The sequence below is a fragment of the Thermobia domestica genome, chromosome 7, assembly GCF_964235325.1.
Source record: "Thermobia domestica chromosome 7, izTheDome1.hap1.1, whole genome shotgun sequence".
NCBI lineage: Eukaryota > Metazoa > Arthropoda > Insecta > Zygentoma > Lepismatidae > Thermobia > Thermobia domestica.
The window spans coordinates 22679827-22697031 of record NC_137460.1 but is presented as its reverse complement, the minus strand read 5'-3'; the positions used below and the strand labels follow the sequence as shown (position 1 = coordinate 22697031).

General features: G+C 37.4%; 1 protein-coding gene across 1 annotated transcript in view; it reads left to right on the top strand.

Annotated features, from left to right (window-relative positions):
- LOC145689898 (protein EFR3 homolog B-like) overlaps positions 1-17205 on the top strand; it is a 114770-nt gene that overhangs the window by 1840 nt on the left and 95725 nt on the right. Inside the window, exons 2-3 of the mRNA XM_081764210.1 lie at positions 2893-2984; positions 8810-8958. Of these exons, the coding sequence (XP_081620336.1) occupies positions 2893-2984; positions 8810-8958 (241 nt within the window). The remainder of the gene's footprint in view (positions 1-2892; positions 2985-8809; positions 8959-17205) is intronic.

Sequence of the window (17205 nt, the reverse complement as noted above, 5' to 3'; positions counted from 1 at the left end):
TTTTTTATATTATTTTTAATTTTAATTTTATTCTTTTTTTTTGCGACAAAAATACGGTTTTAGAAAATTAATAACTAAAAGGATGAAAATAAGTGCATGTTTTCGTAGAAAACACAGTAAACTTTCGTTAAATATTACTCTTGTGATTTTTCTCTGCATGCGGCGAAGTTCGGAACTATCTTCCTCGTTTACAAGTTGGAGCAACATGGCAGGGTTGCCAGAGGTACTAGTTTCTAAATATTTCTTTTATGGTCAGGTTTTTGGAGAAAATCAAAAGGATATGAACAGAATCAAATTTGCGTGAGAGTAGTGCGTACATATTTCAAATCGTTTTGCGAGAAATATATCAAACTATTTAATATGGAATCAAACATTAAAATATCTAGATGGCTGCCTGACCCGAAGACGTCCAGGCAACCCTGGAAAGGAATACAGAAAACCATTCCTGCCTTCCCTTCTACCACCCCTTCGCACAGTGCCAAAACATAAACACAACAGCAGCGCCACTAGAAAACAAATGCACGGACTCGTGCGACGGGTATTACACTTTTTTCTTTAGTACATGTATTTAAGCCTTAAGCCACATTACGACATTTACACAAAGTTTGAAATGGAATACGGTGTACGTACTGTACTAAATTGAAACTTATAGATTTAGTATGAGTGATATACAGTAATATAGTAGAATAAGTACTGCACTGTAACATAAAACTGAACGTACATTGGTAGTGTACAGTACTAGTATCTACCGTAGTAACATAGTACCGTTCTACTATTACATGTTACAAGACATAAATAAAGGCGTCAAGTTTTTCTAACATTTTAAGCTTTTTTTCAGTATAATACGTATACTGTAATCAGAAAATGTACTGTGAAATACTATACGCTATGTATTACAATACAATAGACCCGTTCACCCACTTCAAACCGCGATTTTACTGTTATTCCGGCTAATCCGAACAATCACGTAATCTGACAGAGTTTGGTCCCAATTAGTTAGCATTAGCGGTACTCCACTGTATGGTGTTGTTAATATGATCTTTCATATTTAAATTATATTTCCTTCTTACCTTCATTGTCTTCAATGTTGACCAACTCATATGGGCCTAATTTCGTAACGGTTTGCGTCAACGCTACCCAAAATTTGAGTTTTAGTTTATTCAGTGGCGGCTATAGAGTTCTACAACAGGAAAATCACATCGGTAATGCCAATGAAACTGGCTTTGCCCCTTTCCTTCTTCCGGATCTGGGACCTCCATTGATGTTTTACTTTGAAGGAATTCTTTACATTCTGATGTTAGGTTAGATATACATATAACAGAAAAAATTGTCATTGTAGAAAATGATATCTTAATTAATGTCTTACATACAGAATTATTTAACTTTACATACTTTACTCAGCACAAAGAATTAAAATACTGAAAAATAATTGATGTCAACAATTTTTATTCAGGTTTTAGCTACACATTTAGTTATTTTATTACAATGTTGTTCTTGATTTTGTGGTAACACAGCCTGGACCTGATTAATTTGGATGAGGAAAGTAACTTAGAGTTGTAATTTATTACTAAAAAGTAACAAAAAATTGTTTTGCACGTAAACTGAGCCTTTAAATTATGTAGGCGGCAACTTTAGTTTTAAAAGCTTGGTTAGTCCGTTACTGAAAAAAAAAGTACTAGATTATTTATTTTTGAATAAAAAGTGCAAAATCATCTGAGTCAGTTTGTGAAAAAATCCTCCGAGGAAGAAAATAATCCCGAAGAGTAAATTACCACTTCTGATCTTTTCCTAGAAAATGGATATGTTTTATAGAGGGTTGTTGATGAATTGACTCATTTATGAAGTACTTACTGTACCGGTATTCCCACAGTAAGAATAAGGTGAATGCAAAGATCTGAAAGATGTGCAATCTAAACTACAAAAATGGTTGGGTTGTCTACCACACAGGTACTATAGTTCACTATATAGGTAATATTTGCATAAATTTTGATCCCTCAATCCCCTCCTAGAGTCGAAAATCGAAAAACTGGCTGCATACGCGATTAGATGTGTGTTCAAATTTGATGGCTCTAGTTGACTCTTTTCTGTTCGGAAAATCAGATGACAAAACTCATACAGACACACACGCTAGTTTATGTATTAGTATTGTAATATCCCACACATGGATTTGTTTACAAACAATCAACACATGCTTGTGTTTATAACCAACATCACGTGCGTCCTCCTACAAACTATTACAATGGCAGACGACAGGAACACCAGACACATCACTAGTCACTTGAAGAAGAAGGATCATCTGCGTCACCGCCAGACTGGAACAGGAGGACCTCCATATGTTGTATCAGTCTTCAGATGGTCACTTCCACTCTCAGTTTGCTTGGAGTTTTGAGTTACCTGACCCAAAACCTTTACCTTGCTTGGAGCTCTAAGCGTCCTATCCTGCCAACTTAGTTTGCTTGGAACTCTGTGGAATTCCTCACCTCAACCACCGAGCTTGCTTTCTAACCTTTCTCTGCTTGCGTGGAGCATTGAGGATTCTAGACGAACTCCACTTAGTTTGCTTGGAACTCTGTGGGGATCCGTTCCTAGGTGCTTGGGCCTTGGGACACCTTTATTACCTAATTATTAGAGAATTAAAAAAAATATTATAGTGATTTTGTATCATACTATTTATAAGACGAAGATTTTGTAATACAATTTGGTACTGGGAGAAATATTTCTAAGTTAATTTGCTCCACCTTTAACCTTTATAAGCCGAACTTTACAGTATACATAAACAAAATCGTAAGAACTGTTTTCGAATGTGATTACTTTCTGTTAGGGTGTGGAGCAGCAAAAGTCTTTGTGGCACATAAAGTGGAAGTTATAATTTTGTTGTTTTGCTATTTGCAGCTCACTGAAACGGATGTTCGGATGTTGCTTTAAATTAAGAGAAAGAGAGACTTCAGATGATATTGAAGGTAGTGCATCTAAAGTAAATAAAGGTAATGTATTTTTCACAACCAGGATTTAAAAAAATCAGATTCACTATAGTATTGTGCTGCGATCAGGAAAATATGACCAAAAAGAACAAAATAAGAAAGAAAAACTTTATCTGTCTCGCAAATTGTGAGCCCACTTTACAGGGTAGGAGCATATCTCTTTTTTTTTTAGATCATCTTCCTTTCTTTACAAGGTACACTGAGAAAAAAATGTAAGTGGCATACTTAAAAAGGTAGGTTACATGCGTAATTCCTGTAGATTTTAGACAACGTACAGCAGACGTAGAACTGAAAAAATATGTTTTATAATACTTTCCGTATAAGTGTTCCATCTATACGTACTTTCTGTATGAAATAATATAAACGGTCAGGATTTCACATACTAATGGACGTATATAACACATAGCTGAGGAATGTAACATAAGTATTTGCATGTGATATACGAAAAACTGTTAGATGTCAGAAATCCTGCAACGGCATGATGAAACACGTAAGGGCAATACCTATGTAACATACAGATGACGTACGCTCCGTAGTGATTTCTGTAGTAAGCAAGAGGATACCGTATATTTGTACAGTATACCGCTGTCCGGAGAATGGCTTTTCCTCAGTGCAGAGGTGCCCACAGGCAGGTTTTAGGACACAGATTATACCCATGAGATTATGTGGGCAGGCATATTTTTTCATTGAAAATGGTACAACTAAGCCGGAAACTGGTAAATTTGGAGAGCAGAAAGGTAAATTTTGGGGGATATTCGTGAATTTGAGGAGGCTTCTCTAATGCCTTGTGGGAGGAAGAGAGAAGGATACTCTTGCTATAACGGGCATGCTTTTGTCATCTGATGGTGTCCGAGCCCCCGGTTATCGTCGCTTCAGTAGCTTACATTAACTATATACGTAAATTAGTGTCCCCTGACATCTAAGGCGACTGACATCACAAACTACTGATTCTCTGGGCGGCTGCTTCAATGAAAATTATGCGAATGTGAATTCAATTGCTTTCATTGAATCCGAAAATTTGCGAGTGTGAATTACGTCAACGTATCTCTTTAATGATTCGTACAATTTTATGCTTGAAAATTCGTACCTTAAGCTTTTCAGATGATAATAACAATATATTAATAATATTTGTCACTTAACTGTGTAGTAATTTCCGTTCCTGCCATACTGCTAACCATACTTAAATATATACAGAGTCCGCCAGAAAAATGTATACATTGTTTAAGAAAATAAACCTATATATCAAATTTCTTAATTACATTTAATTATTGTTCAAACATGTGTTACAAGCCTTCAAGTAAGCATATGTTTACATTAGATATTCAAAATGTTGGCCGTTGGCGGCCAAACACCTAAGAGACGACGAGCGATCGCTAAAGCTACAGCGGTCAATATCAAAGGATACCGCTGTACACGCTTCTGTACTCTTCTGGCGATGGTTCTAAAAATGGCGCCCACGGATCACAGAGCACTATTTTTAGAGGTCTGCGCGAATATAAAATATCGCATCCGCATCCGTAGATAGTGAGGTAGCAAATATATTCAACTTACATATTCTATAACAGTCATGATTTCGAAAATATTTTTAAACACATAAGAGTTTTTTTTAAAGAGAGAGAGAGAGAGATAAAGATGAGAGTATTTTTTTAGCTGCTGATAAATAACGTGATTTGTTTTTGTATTTCGGTGACCTACGCGCTTCTCCAGTTTGTCACAAACAGCAAAGTTCTGCTGACCAGTTTTCAGTTTATGGAAGGGGATGTGATCTGTTAAATTAGGATTTTGGTTCCTGACCTGTCAGGCTGGAAAAATTTTTATTTGAACACATTTCTTCATCTTCAAGGACAATGGTTTGAAAATTTTCAGCTTTATCACAGGAGACTTGTCGACATTTTTTTTGTTTACATTAAATAGCGGTACTTGAGGAGTATTACCTACAAAACGACTGCTAAAAATATTGAAAAGAACAATAAAAGGACAACTCTCTCGTGTCATTTCTTGTCCTTTTGCTGCCACTGAGTCACAAGCTTCAAACATATTTATTTTTATTTTTAGTTATATTTCAACCGGTTTTAAAACTTTTAATTCAAAACACACGTTTCTTAGTGCTCTTTATACTATTGTCACAAATTTCATGATATTTTTTAGGAGGAAAAATATGTAGGAAATCATATCCGCAACTTTATCCGTTATTCGCACAGAAGAGAAGTATATATCCACAAATACTCATTTTGATGCGGATATCTCCATCCGCGCAGACCTCTTAACTATTCTACAAGTCAAAATAAAGCAAAACATAAATATTTGTATGCTTTTCGGGTCCTCATCTGGAGAGCGAATTACACTATGTGGCAACGTTGCAGATACAGAACCATAGAATAGATCTACCAATGTATCAAATAGTTACCTCGATTCTTCCTAAGTGGCAGTTAAAGTCGATATAGATTGACACTAGTATCACTTATTAAATGGTAGCAATCGATGTAACTGCTTGATGCATTCGTAGAATAATGCTAATGATTCCACATTATTTTGTGACGTTGCCTCATGTTTAAATTTGGATTGCCCATAGCAACTGAAGGATGCCCTGGACCAGTGATGCAATGCTAGAATTTTGGGTAAGTATACGCTCGATCGTTTTCAAAAGTATAGAGTATACTCAAGACTAGTTGGCATATACGCATCGCAATATACGCTCATTCTTTCGTAAATTTACGCTGGGCTATAAAAATTTTAGGTGGGTATACGCCTCATTACATCCCTGTCCTGGACAGTATATCATCATATAATATTTTCACTTTATTTTGAACTGTAGAATAGTGCTCTGTGGTCCGTGGGCACCATTTTTAGAACACCCGATATATATATATATATATATATATATATATATATATATATATATATATATATATATATATATGTGTGTGTGTGTGTGTGTGTGTGTGTGTGTGTGTGTGTGTAAATTTTGCAGCAGATTACTGAACGTGTATTCCGTTTGTGGTGGATTATGTTTTCTCTAGAGTGCCACTAAGTCGCATCTCATTAATATTACTTCATATTATATCTCTGTGTCTTTCTTTCTCTCTCTCTCTCACACACTCTATCTCTATTCATATCTATGTATGATTCACTCATCAAAGATCTCCATACATTGCATAGAACCTTGAAATTTTGTGGAAATTTTGCACTTGCACTCTGGGGTGCAGATATAAGACGAGACATTGTGAAATATATGTTCCGAGGGGGGGGATGGGAGGCTTGAAATAATTTTCTTTGACGTTCATCAGTGTTCCTGAACTATTACAAATAAAGCTTGACATTTTGTGTAAACATTCTTTCACCTTAGGCTCGAAATAAGACGAGATTTTGGGAATTTAATTTCTACGACAAGGCTTGAAAGATTTGGCTTACCGTTTGCCAGATTTATTTGCGGTGGAAGTTTGAAATTTTGTATAAATGCTCTCCATGCACCCTAGGCTGCAAGTAAGGCGACGTTTTCGGAACTGTATATTCAAATAAGGCGACATTTTGGGAATTTTTTTGTGATGGAGGTCTTTTTCCCACAAAAAGCCGAAATTTTCAAAAAACGAAAATATCAGCTTTCTTTAGTTTTTATCACTCTTCTTCAAGTACCACTTTTATTTCTCTGTAGTGGACTATGGAATCACAATATCCCAAATTTTATATTAGTTCTATAAACTATCTTATCAAATTCCTGAAAGTATCTGTTCTAGTGGTTTGCCCAAATGCAATGTGGTAGGCATGAAAAAGTACCATAAACTAAAAACGGAGTTTTGTATAAAGTTTTGTATCTATTTCTTGGTATGGTTCTTTTTTCTTGCCTACCGGATTACATTTAGGCAATTAGTAAAACACATACACACACATTATATATGTTCGATTCCCGGTGGGAGCTCATGTGGTTCGGATTCCACGTTAATCAGTAGGTCCACGTCTCATGCTGCTGAAAAGAGACGTTAAACTCAAAATCAACTCAACACATTATATATATATATATATATATATATATATATATAGATAGATAGATAGATAGATATAGATATATAGATATATAGATATAGATATATAGATATAGATATATATATAGATATAGATATAGATATAGATATAGATATAGATAGATAGATACAGGAGGTGCAAAAGTGGGTATAGAATTAGTTTTCTTTATTAATAGTTATGTATTATACTATACAATAAGTTCTTGATTATGAAAAAACAATAATTTTATGAGGTTGCAATCAGAATGATATAGGAATTAGAATAAAGTATAAGCTCTGAGGTTCTCAAAGCGCCGGCCTTTAACATTTACACATTCCTGCAGTCTAATTTCTACACTCAAGCACGCTTTGGCACAGAAGTTTTTATTGTTATTAATTTATTGGGAAATTTCTCATAAAAGTAGTCATATCATCAATAGAGCGTAGTTTCCTCGAAAATACTTTATCTTTCACATTACCATTAATATTTATCTTTCTATTTATTCTATTTACCGCATTTTTGTTATTAAAATATAAAATCAGCTTACCGTAGAATAATATCTATGTATTTAACTTTTTCCTTGCATATTTACAGCTTACTAACAAAAAACCTTTTCAATTATAATCTACCCAAAGCTAGATATATATACAGAAACATCCCGAAACAACATGACTTCTCTTTCTTCTTTTTCTCGAAGGCATGTGTATTGAACCATAGCAGTTTCTGCCTTCAACAATTACCTCATCAAAAAAAGTGCGTTAGGGTAAGGTCTGGTGATCGTGGTGGCATTTCAACTGGCCCTCGTCGACCTATCCAGCGGCTGAGTAATTCGTTGTCAAGAAACTCGAGCGCTGTTACGGCATAGTGGGAGGAGTTTCATCTAGCTGTAAATTAAAGTCGCCATTATCATGCTGTCGCCGTAATTGTGGAATATCAGTGTTCTGTAGCATGTTAAGATACAGACCGTGAATAAATTTCAATTAAAAGAGACAGCCCCAATGATCTATTTACACGAAACGCTTGCGCAAACTGTAATTCAATTGTTCAGATGTTAAGTAGTGTTGTTGTTGTTGATGATGATGATGTTGCATAATAGACACAGTTGTGCTTATTAACAGCGTCTAAAATTTTAAAATTCGCCTCGTGTGTTCAGCACACTTTTCGAATGATGTCATCACCTTATGTTTCTGCATCAAACGTTATCTCTCAGAATTATAATCGGCGATGTGGATCACCCTCTAATAATCCATTAAGTATTCTTGGTCGATATTTTTAAACCTAAACGTTGCACCAGACGCCCCAAAAGATTTACGGAAAGTGTCTAACTCACGAGATTTTCTCCTCTTTGATTTTTGAAGGCTTTGATAAGATGAATATTCGGGAGACTCTTAAGCCCACAGCAGTCGGAGAATGATTGAGTGAGGAAAGACGTCGTGGACACAGCAACTGAGACAATGATTTTCAATCCACAGCAGCTAAAAAGGTAAGAATATCTCTACCTCACAGCAGCCGAGAAGGTGTAATGATCTCTGTATTCCACAGCAGCCGAAGAAGGTAGGTAAGGTTGACCAGTCTCAACGCAGACTGATGATGTCGGCGGTCCTGTGACGTCTTTTATATCCTCTTCATGGGTAGTGGTGGCGCTCGTGTTCCTCTTCAGTCACATGCCGATGCCATAGTAACGAGATGTCATATGGTTCTGTTGTTTACTTCATGTGAAGCGAATATTATAATCTTTTTTATGTTATAGCAGATTTAAGGAATTACAAACTACCAATAGTTTCGTTTACAATAATGCTCGTTCTCAATCTTTATTTTTTCTTCTATAGGCGAAGAAGAACCATGGAGCAAGAATCCTTGTCGCGAATTGATGGTTTACAGTGAAAAGTTATCCTCTTTTAGTTTGATGTGTAGAAACCGTGACCCAGACCTAGACACAAGAATAAGAACACAAGTTACAGGAATTAAAGGATTAACTGTAAGTTTTAGTAAAATACCGTACAATTCATACATCCTCGTTTAAGAAATCTAATCACTGGCTGTGAATCTTCATTGACTGTTTTAGTATATTAATCGGCAGACATTATGAAAAATAGTTGATAGTTTACAAAACGTAGTTGTTCACTACAACCCTTCGACTCGTCTCCAAATCCCCTGCACGGAAGAGACCATCTCTTGGCATTGGTTTGGGTACAAAACCTCGCGGCCAGAACCTCGCGACGACAACATCGCGGACCAAAACCTCGCCTGGCCAAAACCTCGCCTCCCAAAACCTCGCGGCCCAAAATCTCGCCAGGCCGAAACCCCGCCTGGCCAAAACCTCGCCGCCCAAAACGTCGCGGGCCAAAATCTCGCGGGGCCAAAACCTCGCCTGGTTAAAACCTCGCCACCCAAAACCCCGCGGGCCAAAATCTCGCCGTTCCAAAACCTCGCGCCCCAAAATATCGCCATACCCAAAATCTCGCCTGACCAAAATGTAGATGTTCCAACAGATGATAAGAATGACGGTATAAAAGACGCTGTTTCAGAAGTATCACGGGTATTTGACCAAGTCCCGCGATACCATATGAAAATTCTATTTCTGTATTAGAGGATTTCAATGTGAAGGTAGGGCGACAAGGTGTTTTTAAACTGATTATAGGGAAAGAAAGTCTGCATAAGGAAAGTAATGACAACTAACGAGGTTAGTTTCGTGAACTTTGGAACATCTAAAGACTTAAAATTTTAACAAAAATCTAATAATATTTATGAAAATATGAAACAATATATGAGTTTTTACGACGTCCCTTGATTATGCCCTATAGGTTAAAAGAGACGTAGATGACCAGGATGAAGGAAATGATCGATTAAAGAAAGTGGGAGAAAACGGGAATAACCCGAGAAAGCTCACGCACACGATGTTTTGTATATTATTATTATTATTATTATTATTATTATTATTATTATTATTATTATTATTATTATTTGTAATGTGGAATTGCATATTAGGGAACACATTGGGTAAATTTTAAAGAAAAGTTTCATTCGCGGCGAGGTTTTGGCACGGCGAGATTTTGGGCGGCGAGGTTTTGGCCCGGCGAGATTTTTGTCCCGCGAGGTTTTGGCCACGCGAGGTTTTGGCCCGGCGAGATTTTGGCCCGCGAGGTTTTGGGCGGCGAGGTTTTGGCCACGCGAGGTATTGGCCCGGCGAGATTTTGTCCCGCGAGGTTTTGGCCGGCGAGATTTTGGGCGGCGATGTTTCGGCCGCGAGATTTTGTCCGTATACCCTTGGCATTAGGGATGGTACCGAGACCGAGACTAGTCTCGGTCTCGTCTCGGTCTCGTCTCGAATTATCGAGACGAGACCGAGACCGAGACGGACTTTTCTATACCGAGACGAGACCGAGACCGAGACGGACTTCTAAATACCGAGACGAGACCGAGACCGAGACAGGCCTCTATAAATCGAGACGAGACCGAGACGAGACTTAGGTCAGTCTCGAAAGTCTCGGTCTCGTCTCGAATATTGATATTGATATATACTAAAATGCCTTCACTTAAAATTTGTTTCGTTGCTGTGTTAGGTAATATGAGAACGGTTGACTGATGTACAGTGGCGTATTTAGGGGGTGGTTATCAGGCTCAAACCCCTCCCGAAATAAATTTGTGATAATTTTTTAGCATTGCACGTACAACGCAAATGTTTCTTACTCGTTCCTCAAGCCTCTCCCGAAACAAAATCCATTGCTGATGCAAATAGAATTCTCTCTCTCTCTCTTTATATATATGGTCGCGGTACCATCCAGGGCCGCCCTACATAGGTTCCCGGGGCCAAACTTTAATTTTCAATGGAAGCAAGGGGTGAGTGGTACCTCGTTCGATACATCTTTAAAAACTAAAAAGCGTTCTGGCAAAAGATCTCTCATATCGGGCACTGTATTTAAAATGGCCGCCAAGACATGTTGCCTCTACCAGATACAGTAAAACATGCAGTAGCACTAATACGAAAACGATTGAACATAAATGAACCTAACAACAACTCAAATAGAAAATGCCATGTGGCACATCGATTGATATTGTCGCGGAGGCTCCCAGGGCCACCCTTCATGGGGGCCAAGGGCTCAACTTCAAAATTGTAAATGGAAACATGGGGTGAGTGATACCTCGTCCGACATATCTTTAAAAACTAAAGAGTGCTGTTACAAAAGATGGTTCATATGGGTCACCGTTTTCAAAATGACCAAGACATGGTACCTGCATCAGATAAAACGTCCAGTATCACTAATATGAAAACACCAGAACAAATATTCGAATAGGAAATCACAGAGGGTATTTATCATTCTATATCTCCGGAATGTTGCAACAATCAAAAAAATGATTAGAGTGAAAGTACCATAATAGAAAGGAAGAAATCTAACTCCTAGAAAATTGTTGCTCCAACCTCACTCTGAAAGTGAGTGAAGCGGGAAGGATCCGTAGAATTGGAGATGAGAGCCTTAGTTTTTGCAAATTGTATCTACGAAACAAAGTTATTTGAAATATGTTTTTATAAGAAATAAATATGTCTGTAATGCGATAAAGTATGTAAAATTCTTGTTAAATGGTACCTTCCATTTTGATAGCAGGCAAAGGTTTGATGCAAAAATGAATCAACTGAAATGCGAAAAAAATTTGTCGAACAATACAATTTTAGAACAATATTTACAAACGTTGGTTTTCTTCAACAGTCATCTGCATGATATTGGTTCGCTTCTTTTCCTTCTATGTCTTCTTGCATGTGATAGAATATGAGTTTCACTGAGATGTTGTCCACAGTTACATTCCGAATAACTTGGTAATTTCAGTTGTGATCCTTAGTAACGACAAAAATCTTGCACGCATTGCGTTAAATTATCAGGGGCGAAGGGGCGGGCAAAATGTTGTTAAACTTGAATTTCACCTTATTTTTATTCACCTTATTTCACTTTATTTTTATTCATTATAGTACCAGTCATTTGTACACACAAGTGTTTCAGACAAACCATATCTATTGCAAATAAAAGTGAGGTTCTCATTTGAGATTTTACCATTCATTCCCGCTTCACCTACTTACGGACAGAGATCGGAAAGATAATTTTCTATCATTTCCTCTTTTGCATCATGTCAATTATACTTTAATAATCTTTTTCTCCGTTGCATTTAACTTGAGCTGTGGAATGATAAATACACTTTGTGCTTTCCTATACGAGTTTTATTCTGTTCATTTATCTCCAACTATTTTCATATTAGGGGTCTAGTGGTACTGGACAGAGATGGAGTGGGTCAGTGGGTCAAGTGGGTCAAGTTTTCTGAGTGGGACAGTGGGTCGTGGGTCAACAGTATGTGATCCACTGTGACCCACCACCCACCATGACCCACTGCGACCCACCACCCACCATGACCAACTGCGACCCACCGACTCATTGTGATCTACAAACCCACTCTGCTCACTGCATTGTAGACAGGGGGGCGCGGTGGCTCAGTGGTAGAGCGTTCACCTCTGGTGCCTGGGGTCCCGGTTTCGATCCCAGCCCCCGCCAAGTGAACTTTGTGGTGGACAAACACCGTGCTCGTGGGTTTTCTCGGGGTTCTCCCGTTTCCTCCCACTTTCTTCATTCCACCATTTTCATTCATCTCTCATTATCACCGTCTCCTTTAGCCTAACTGGCATAACCGTGGGACGTAAAACTCAAAGATTTCATTTCATTTGCATTGTAGACAGTATCTTCTGAAGACTGGTAAATTTGTCTTCGTTTTACTTTCAAGACCTTCATTTCCCTTTCTTTTCCACTTGTTTCTGTCTACTTACCTGAGGTGAGTATATCTAACCAAGTGAAAAAAAAAAAAAAAACTTCAGGCACTTTTGGATATTGATATTTGTAATTATTATAATAGCGTAGGACTTATACTACTACTTGGCTTTCGAGACCTGTGAGTTTTTAGAGGAGCTAACTACTGGAAAAAATACATTTTTGAATCACTATAATATATAAATTATTATATAAAAATTGAATGTAACTATGTGAATGTATCAGCACGGTCAAATTGCAAAGTCAAATGAAATTACTTTTGGTATATAGTTAGGCCTTAATCCAAACTGGGATGTTATATTGCTTTCATTATAATGCATAATATCCTAAGGATGTAGTGAGGATCCGAATTTTTGCGGGAAAAAAAATTAGTATCTCGCACGCAGTTAAACTTACGGAGCTGAAATTCAGTGTATTAACTCTTTATTGAAAATAAACAGAATGTGTCCTAGCATTTTTAAAATTCTCCTTTAAGGGGGGCTGCGGGGCACTTTCTATATATGGAAAATTGGTAGTAAGTTGGTTTGTAAAAATGATCGAAAACGATCGATGTTATTTAAGAAAAAAATCAGAAACAAAAAATACAGTGCTTGGCTTCATATATCCATTGCTTTCTACTATAATAATTGCTGAAGCTTATGTTTATTATATGGGGCGCTTACAGCACAGAACAATCTACCCATAAAGTTGTGAGAAAAATAGGCATAAAATTTGTACTGTAAGTTTAATTACACGGAAATTTTAAGTTTGGATTGTACGCACAATTCTATGGAAAATTTTACACCTTTTTCCCTTTATGTTGGACTACTTACCTTGATTTGGAACTTTCATATTTCGTCCTTTTCCCACCGAAAAGTATCGATAATGGAACAAGGAAATAATTATACTATGATATTTAATTGAAATTCATCATAATTTGGCACATGGTAAACATCAGTGTGTTAATTGAAGGGGAAGAAGGAGGGAAATTCCCATTCACTTCTGAACACTTTCCAGGAACCTCGTTCCCTTTCGCTTTCTAGACGGGGGAGGGAACTTGGTAATGGCATCAAACCTTCATGTGTAATTATAAAAATTAAATTTATAAACAAATAAGAAATCATCAGTTTATCAGGCTTTAATTGATTATTTATTCACAAGATTCCCTATCGAAGGCGTGGTAGATGAAGTTTCTGTTCTCTATGAGTTGACATTGCCAACTGATATGGTCAATATGGAAAAGATGTTGTGTAGTGATAGAGTAGATACTTCTTGCTGAGTATTTCAAAACTGACCAAGAAAACTCGTTGTCAGACTTAAGTCTAACAAGTAGATTGTCGATGAGGAGTTGCAGAAATCGGGTAGAAGTATTATCAATTTCCACGACAGAGTGCGAACGGGGATTTCCCCTTATGAATTTACAGATGACTGCAATTAGAAATACACTAAGTGCTCAAACATTATCTAACTTGTTGTTCATTAATGTTAATGGCTTACCGCTAGACAAGCTCAAAGTAGACGAGCTAGTTATTTCTTGGCTGAAGGATGGACATCATTTTGCTACAGATGATTTACCACGAAACAGGAAATAAACCCGATTTCAGATTCGTTTTAAGGAGGATAATTACGAGTTATGGAATATGTATACTTGTATTACTAATGGCTTATTTGTGTTATTCAACTTTGTACCTAATTTTTAGTAAGTCTCTTCTTTGCTTTAGGTAAACTACTTTGAATAAATATTCATAATAATTGCAATTATGCATATTTGTTAAATTTAATGTGGTGTTTTAATGATTACACAAATTACAATTATGAGTATACTTTATGGAGATGCTCTCAGAGGGCACCCGAGCACCTTTATGCACTATGAAAAACTGATTGTTCAAGTATTTTGTGTGAAAAATGCTGTGAATTGAGAAACCATAACCTTTTTCATATTGTACAGGGGCATTTTCCTGCGAATAGAAGTTTCTTTTGGAACGTGTTCAGAAATTAACAATTGCAAGAATACTCTCTTAGTACAAGTATATTTTAGGCACACACTAATTTCCCTTCATCTCGAAGTGCTTCAATTTCCTCACTGACAAACAATTTACCATTTGATATTGTAAAGATTAGATCCACCGTTATTGTAACAGAGTGGTGCTTGAGTGGTTGACTAGAAATTCAAACTCTGATTAGTGATAATTTCACATTCTTGTTTTATTACAAGTGTAAACTCTTTAGTCAGTACAGAAGAGGCCGTGGGTCGTGTTCAGAGTTGATGACGATGGATTTTGGTGAGTCAGAGTAGGTCGCAGTGGATGATAGTGGTTCATAGTGGGTGGTGTGTCACGGTGAGTCAGAGTGGGTCACGGTTGGTGGTGGGTCACAGTGGGTCATGGTGGATGGTGGGTCAGAGTGGGTGGTGGGTCATGGTGGGTCGTGGATCAGAGTGGGCCACGGTGGGTGGTGGGTCAGTGGGTCGTGGGTCAAGTTTTCACTGACCCACACCAACTCTGGTACTGGACTTTTATCTGATACAGGCACCATGTCTTGGCGGCCATTTTGAAAACGATGAACCATATGAAAAATCTTTTGCAACAACACTGTTTAGTGTTTCAAGATTTATTAAAGACGTATGACTTAATCCATATTTCGGTTTCAAATTTCTAAGTCTGGCCCCCTTGAAAGTCATCTCTGGGAGCACTGCGAGAACACTACTAGACGCGCCCCATGCCTTTCCTGTTTTATTTTTTGATTGTTCGTTTATCTCCAACTGCTTTCATATTAGTGGTACTGGACGTTTTATCAGATACGGGCACCACGTCTCGGCGGCCATCTTGAATACGGTGACCGATATGAAAAATCTTTTGCCACAACGGTTTTTACTTTTTAAAGATCTATGGAACGAGGTATTACTCGCCCCATGTTTCCATTTAAAATTTTAAAGTTTGGTCCTGGGACCCCATGAAGGGCGGCCCCGAGAGGCACCGCGACAACACCGTTTGGTGTGCCCCATTGCATTTTCTATTTGAGTTTTTGTTCGGTTCATTAATGTTCAATCGTTTTCGAGATATGTTCGCGGAAAGATTAAAATGGGCCATCTTCTCTCTCTATATATATACAGCCACGGATCCAGTACCGGTATATGATCAAGGGAGGAGCTAAACTATGGTTTACCACTTTATTCAGTGTAAAGAAAGTAGGATTGAAGCCCATTTTATCCAGCGTATACCTAAGCGTTAAGGGGGACTATAGTCCCTATAGCCCTCCCCAAGGATCTGCGATATATATATATATATATATATATATATATATATATATATATATACAGTGACGGATCCAAGGGGGGCAATAGGGGCTATAGCCCCCCTTTGACGCTCAGATATACACGGGATAAAATGGGCTTCAATCCTGCTTTACACTGGATAAAACGGCAAAATATGGTTCAGCCCCTCCCTTGATCATATCCTAGATCCGCCCCTGTATATATATATATATATATATATATATATATATATATATATATATATATATATATATATATATATATATATATATATATATATATGTATAAAACTTTTACTAGGTAAAGTAGGGTAAAATGGATCCAAAATTTAATGGAAGTCGTATCAGGAAGTATTGAGGCTATCTGAGACAAAGTCTATTGCTGAAAGTGAAATATGGGTTACTATTAGGGTTTTAGGGTAATATACCCACTGATCATTGAACCTGGAATACACGCATGGAAAACATTAGCACTAGCAAATTAGCTACGAAGAGGTACACCATACCATAATTCTAAGTCAAAAATGAAAGGAAAAAATAAGCGGAAACGACAGACTGTACGAGAATAATACTTTCACTATTTTAATTTCACACAATTTATTTCGAGACTTTCGAGACTTTCGAGACGAGACCGAGACTTGGTACTCGAGACCGAGACCGAGATCGAGACAAGCATCTGTTGACCGAGACGAGACCGAGACCGAGACGGTGATTTTTTACTCGAGACGATACCGAGATCGAGACCGCTATTTATCAACCGAGACGAGACCGAGACTGTACAGAGTCTCGTCTCGTCTCGTCTCGTCTCGATACCATCCCTACTTGGCATTAGGTAAGAGACAACGTAGCTAGCGACAACTATTGGCCTGTCTCTGAACTATTAGTAGTGTGATTGACAGATTGACGTGTCTTGTTTTTATAATAAGGTTTAATTTGTTATTTTATGTTACTGACCATCTGATAATTTTTATGCACTTAGAGCTTTGTTACTTATCACTTAGTCTGTGTTTCAAGTAAAAATGAAAATGAAATCTTTAAGTTTTACGTCTCACGGTTATGCCGGCTAGACTAAAGGAGACGATGATGATGAGAAATGAATGAAATGATGTAATGAAGAAACTAGGAGGAAACTGGAGAACCCCGAGAAAACCCCCACACACGATGTT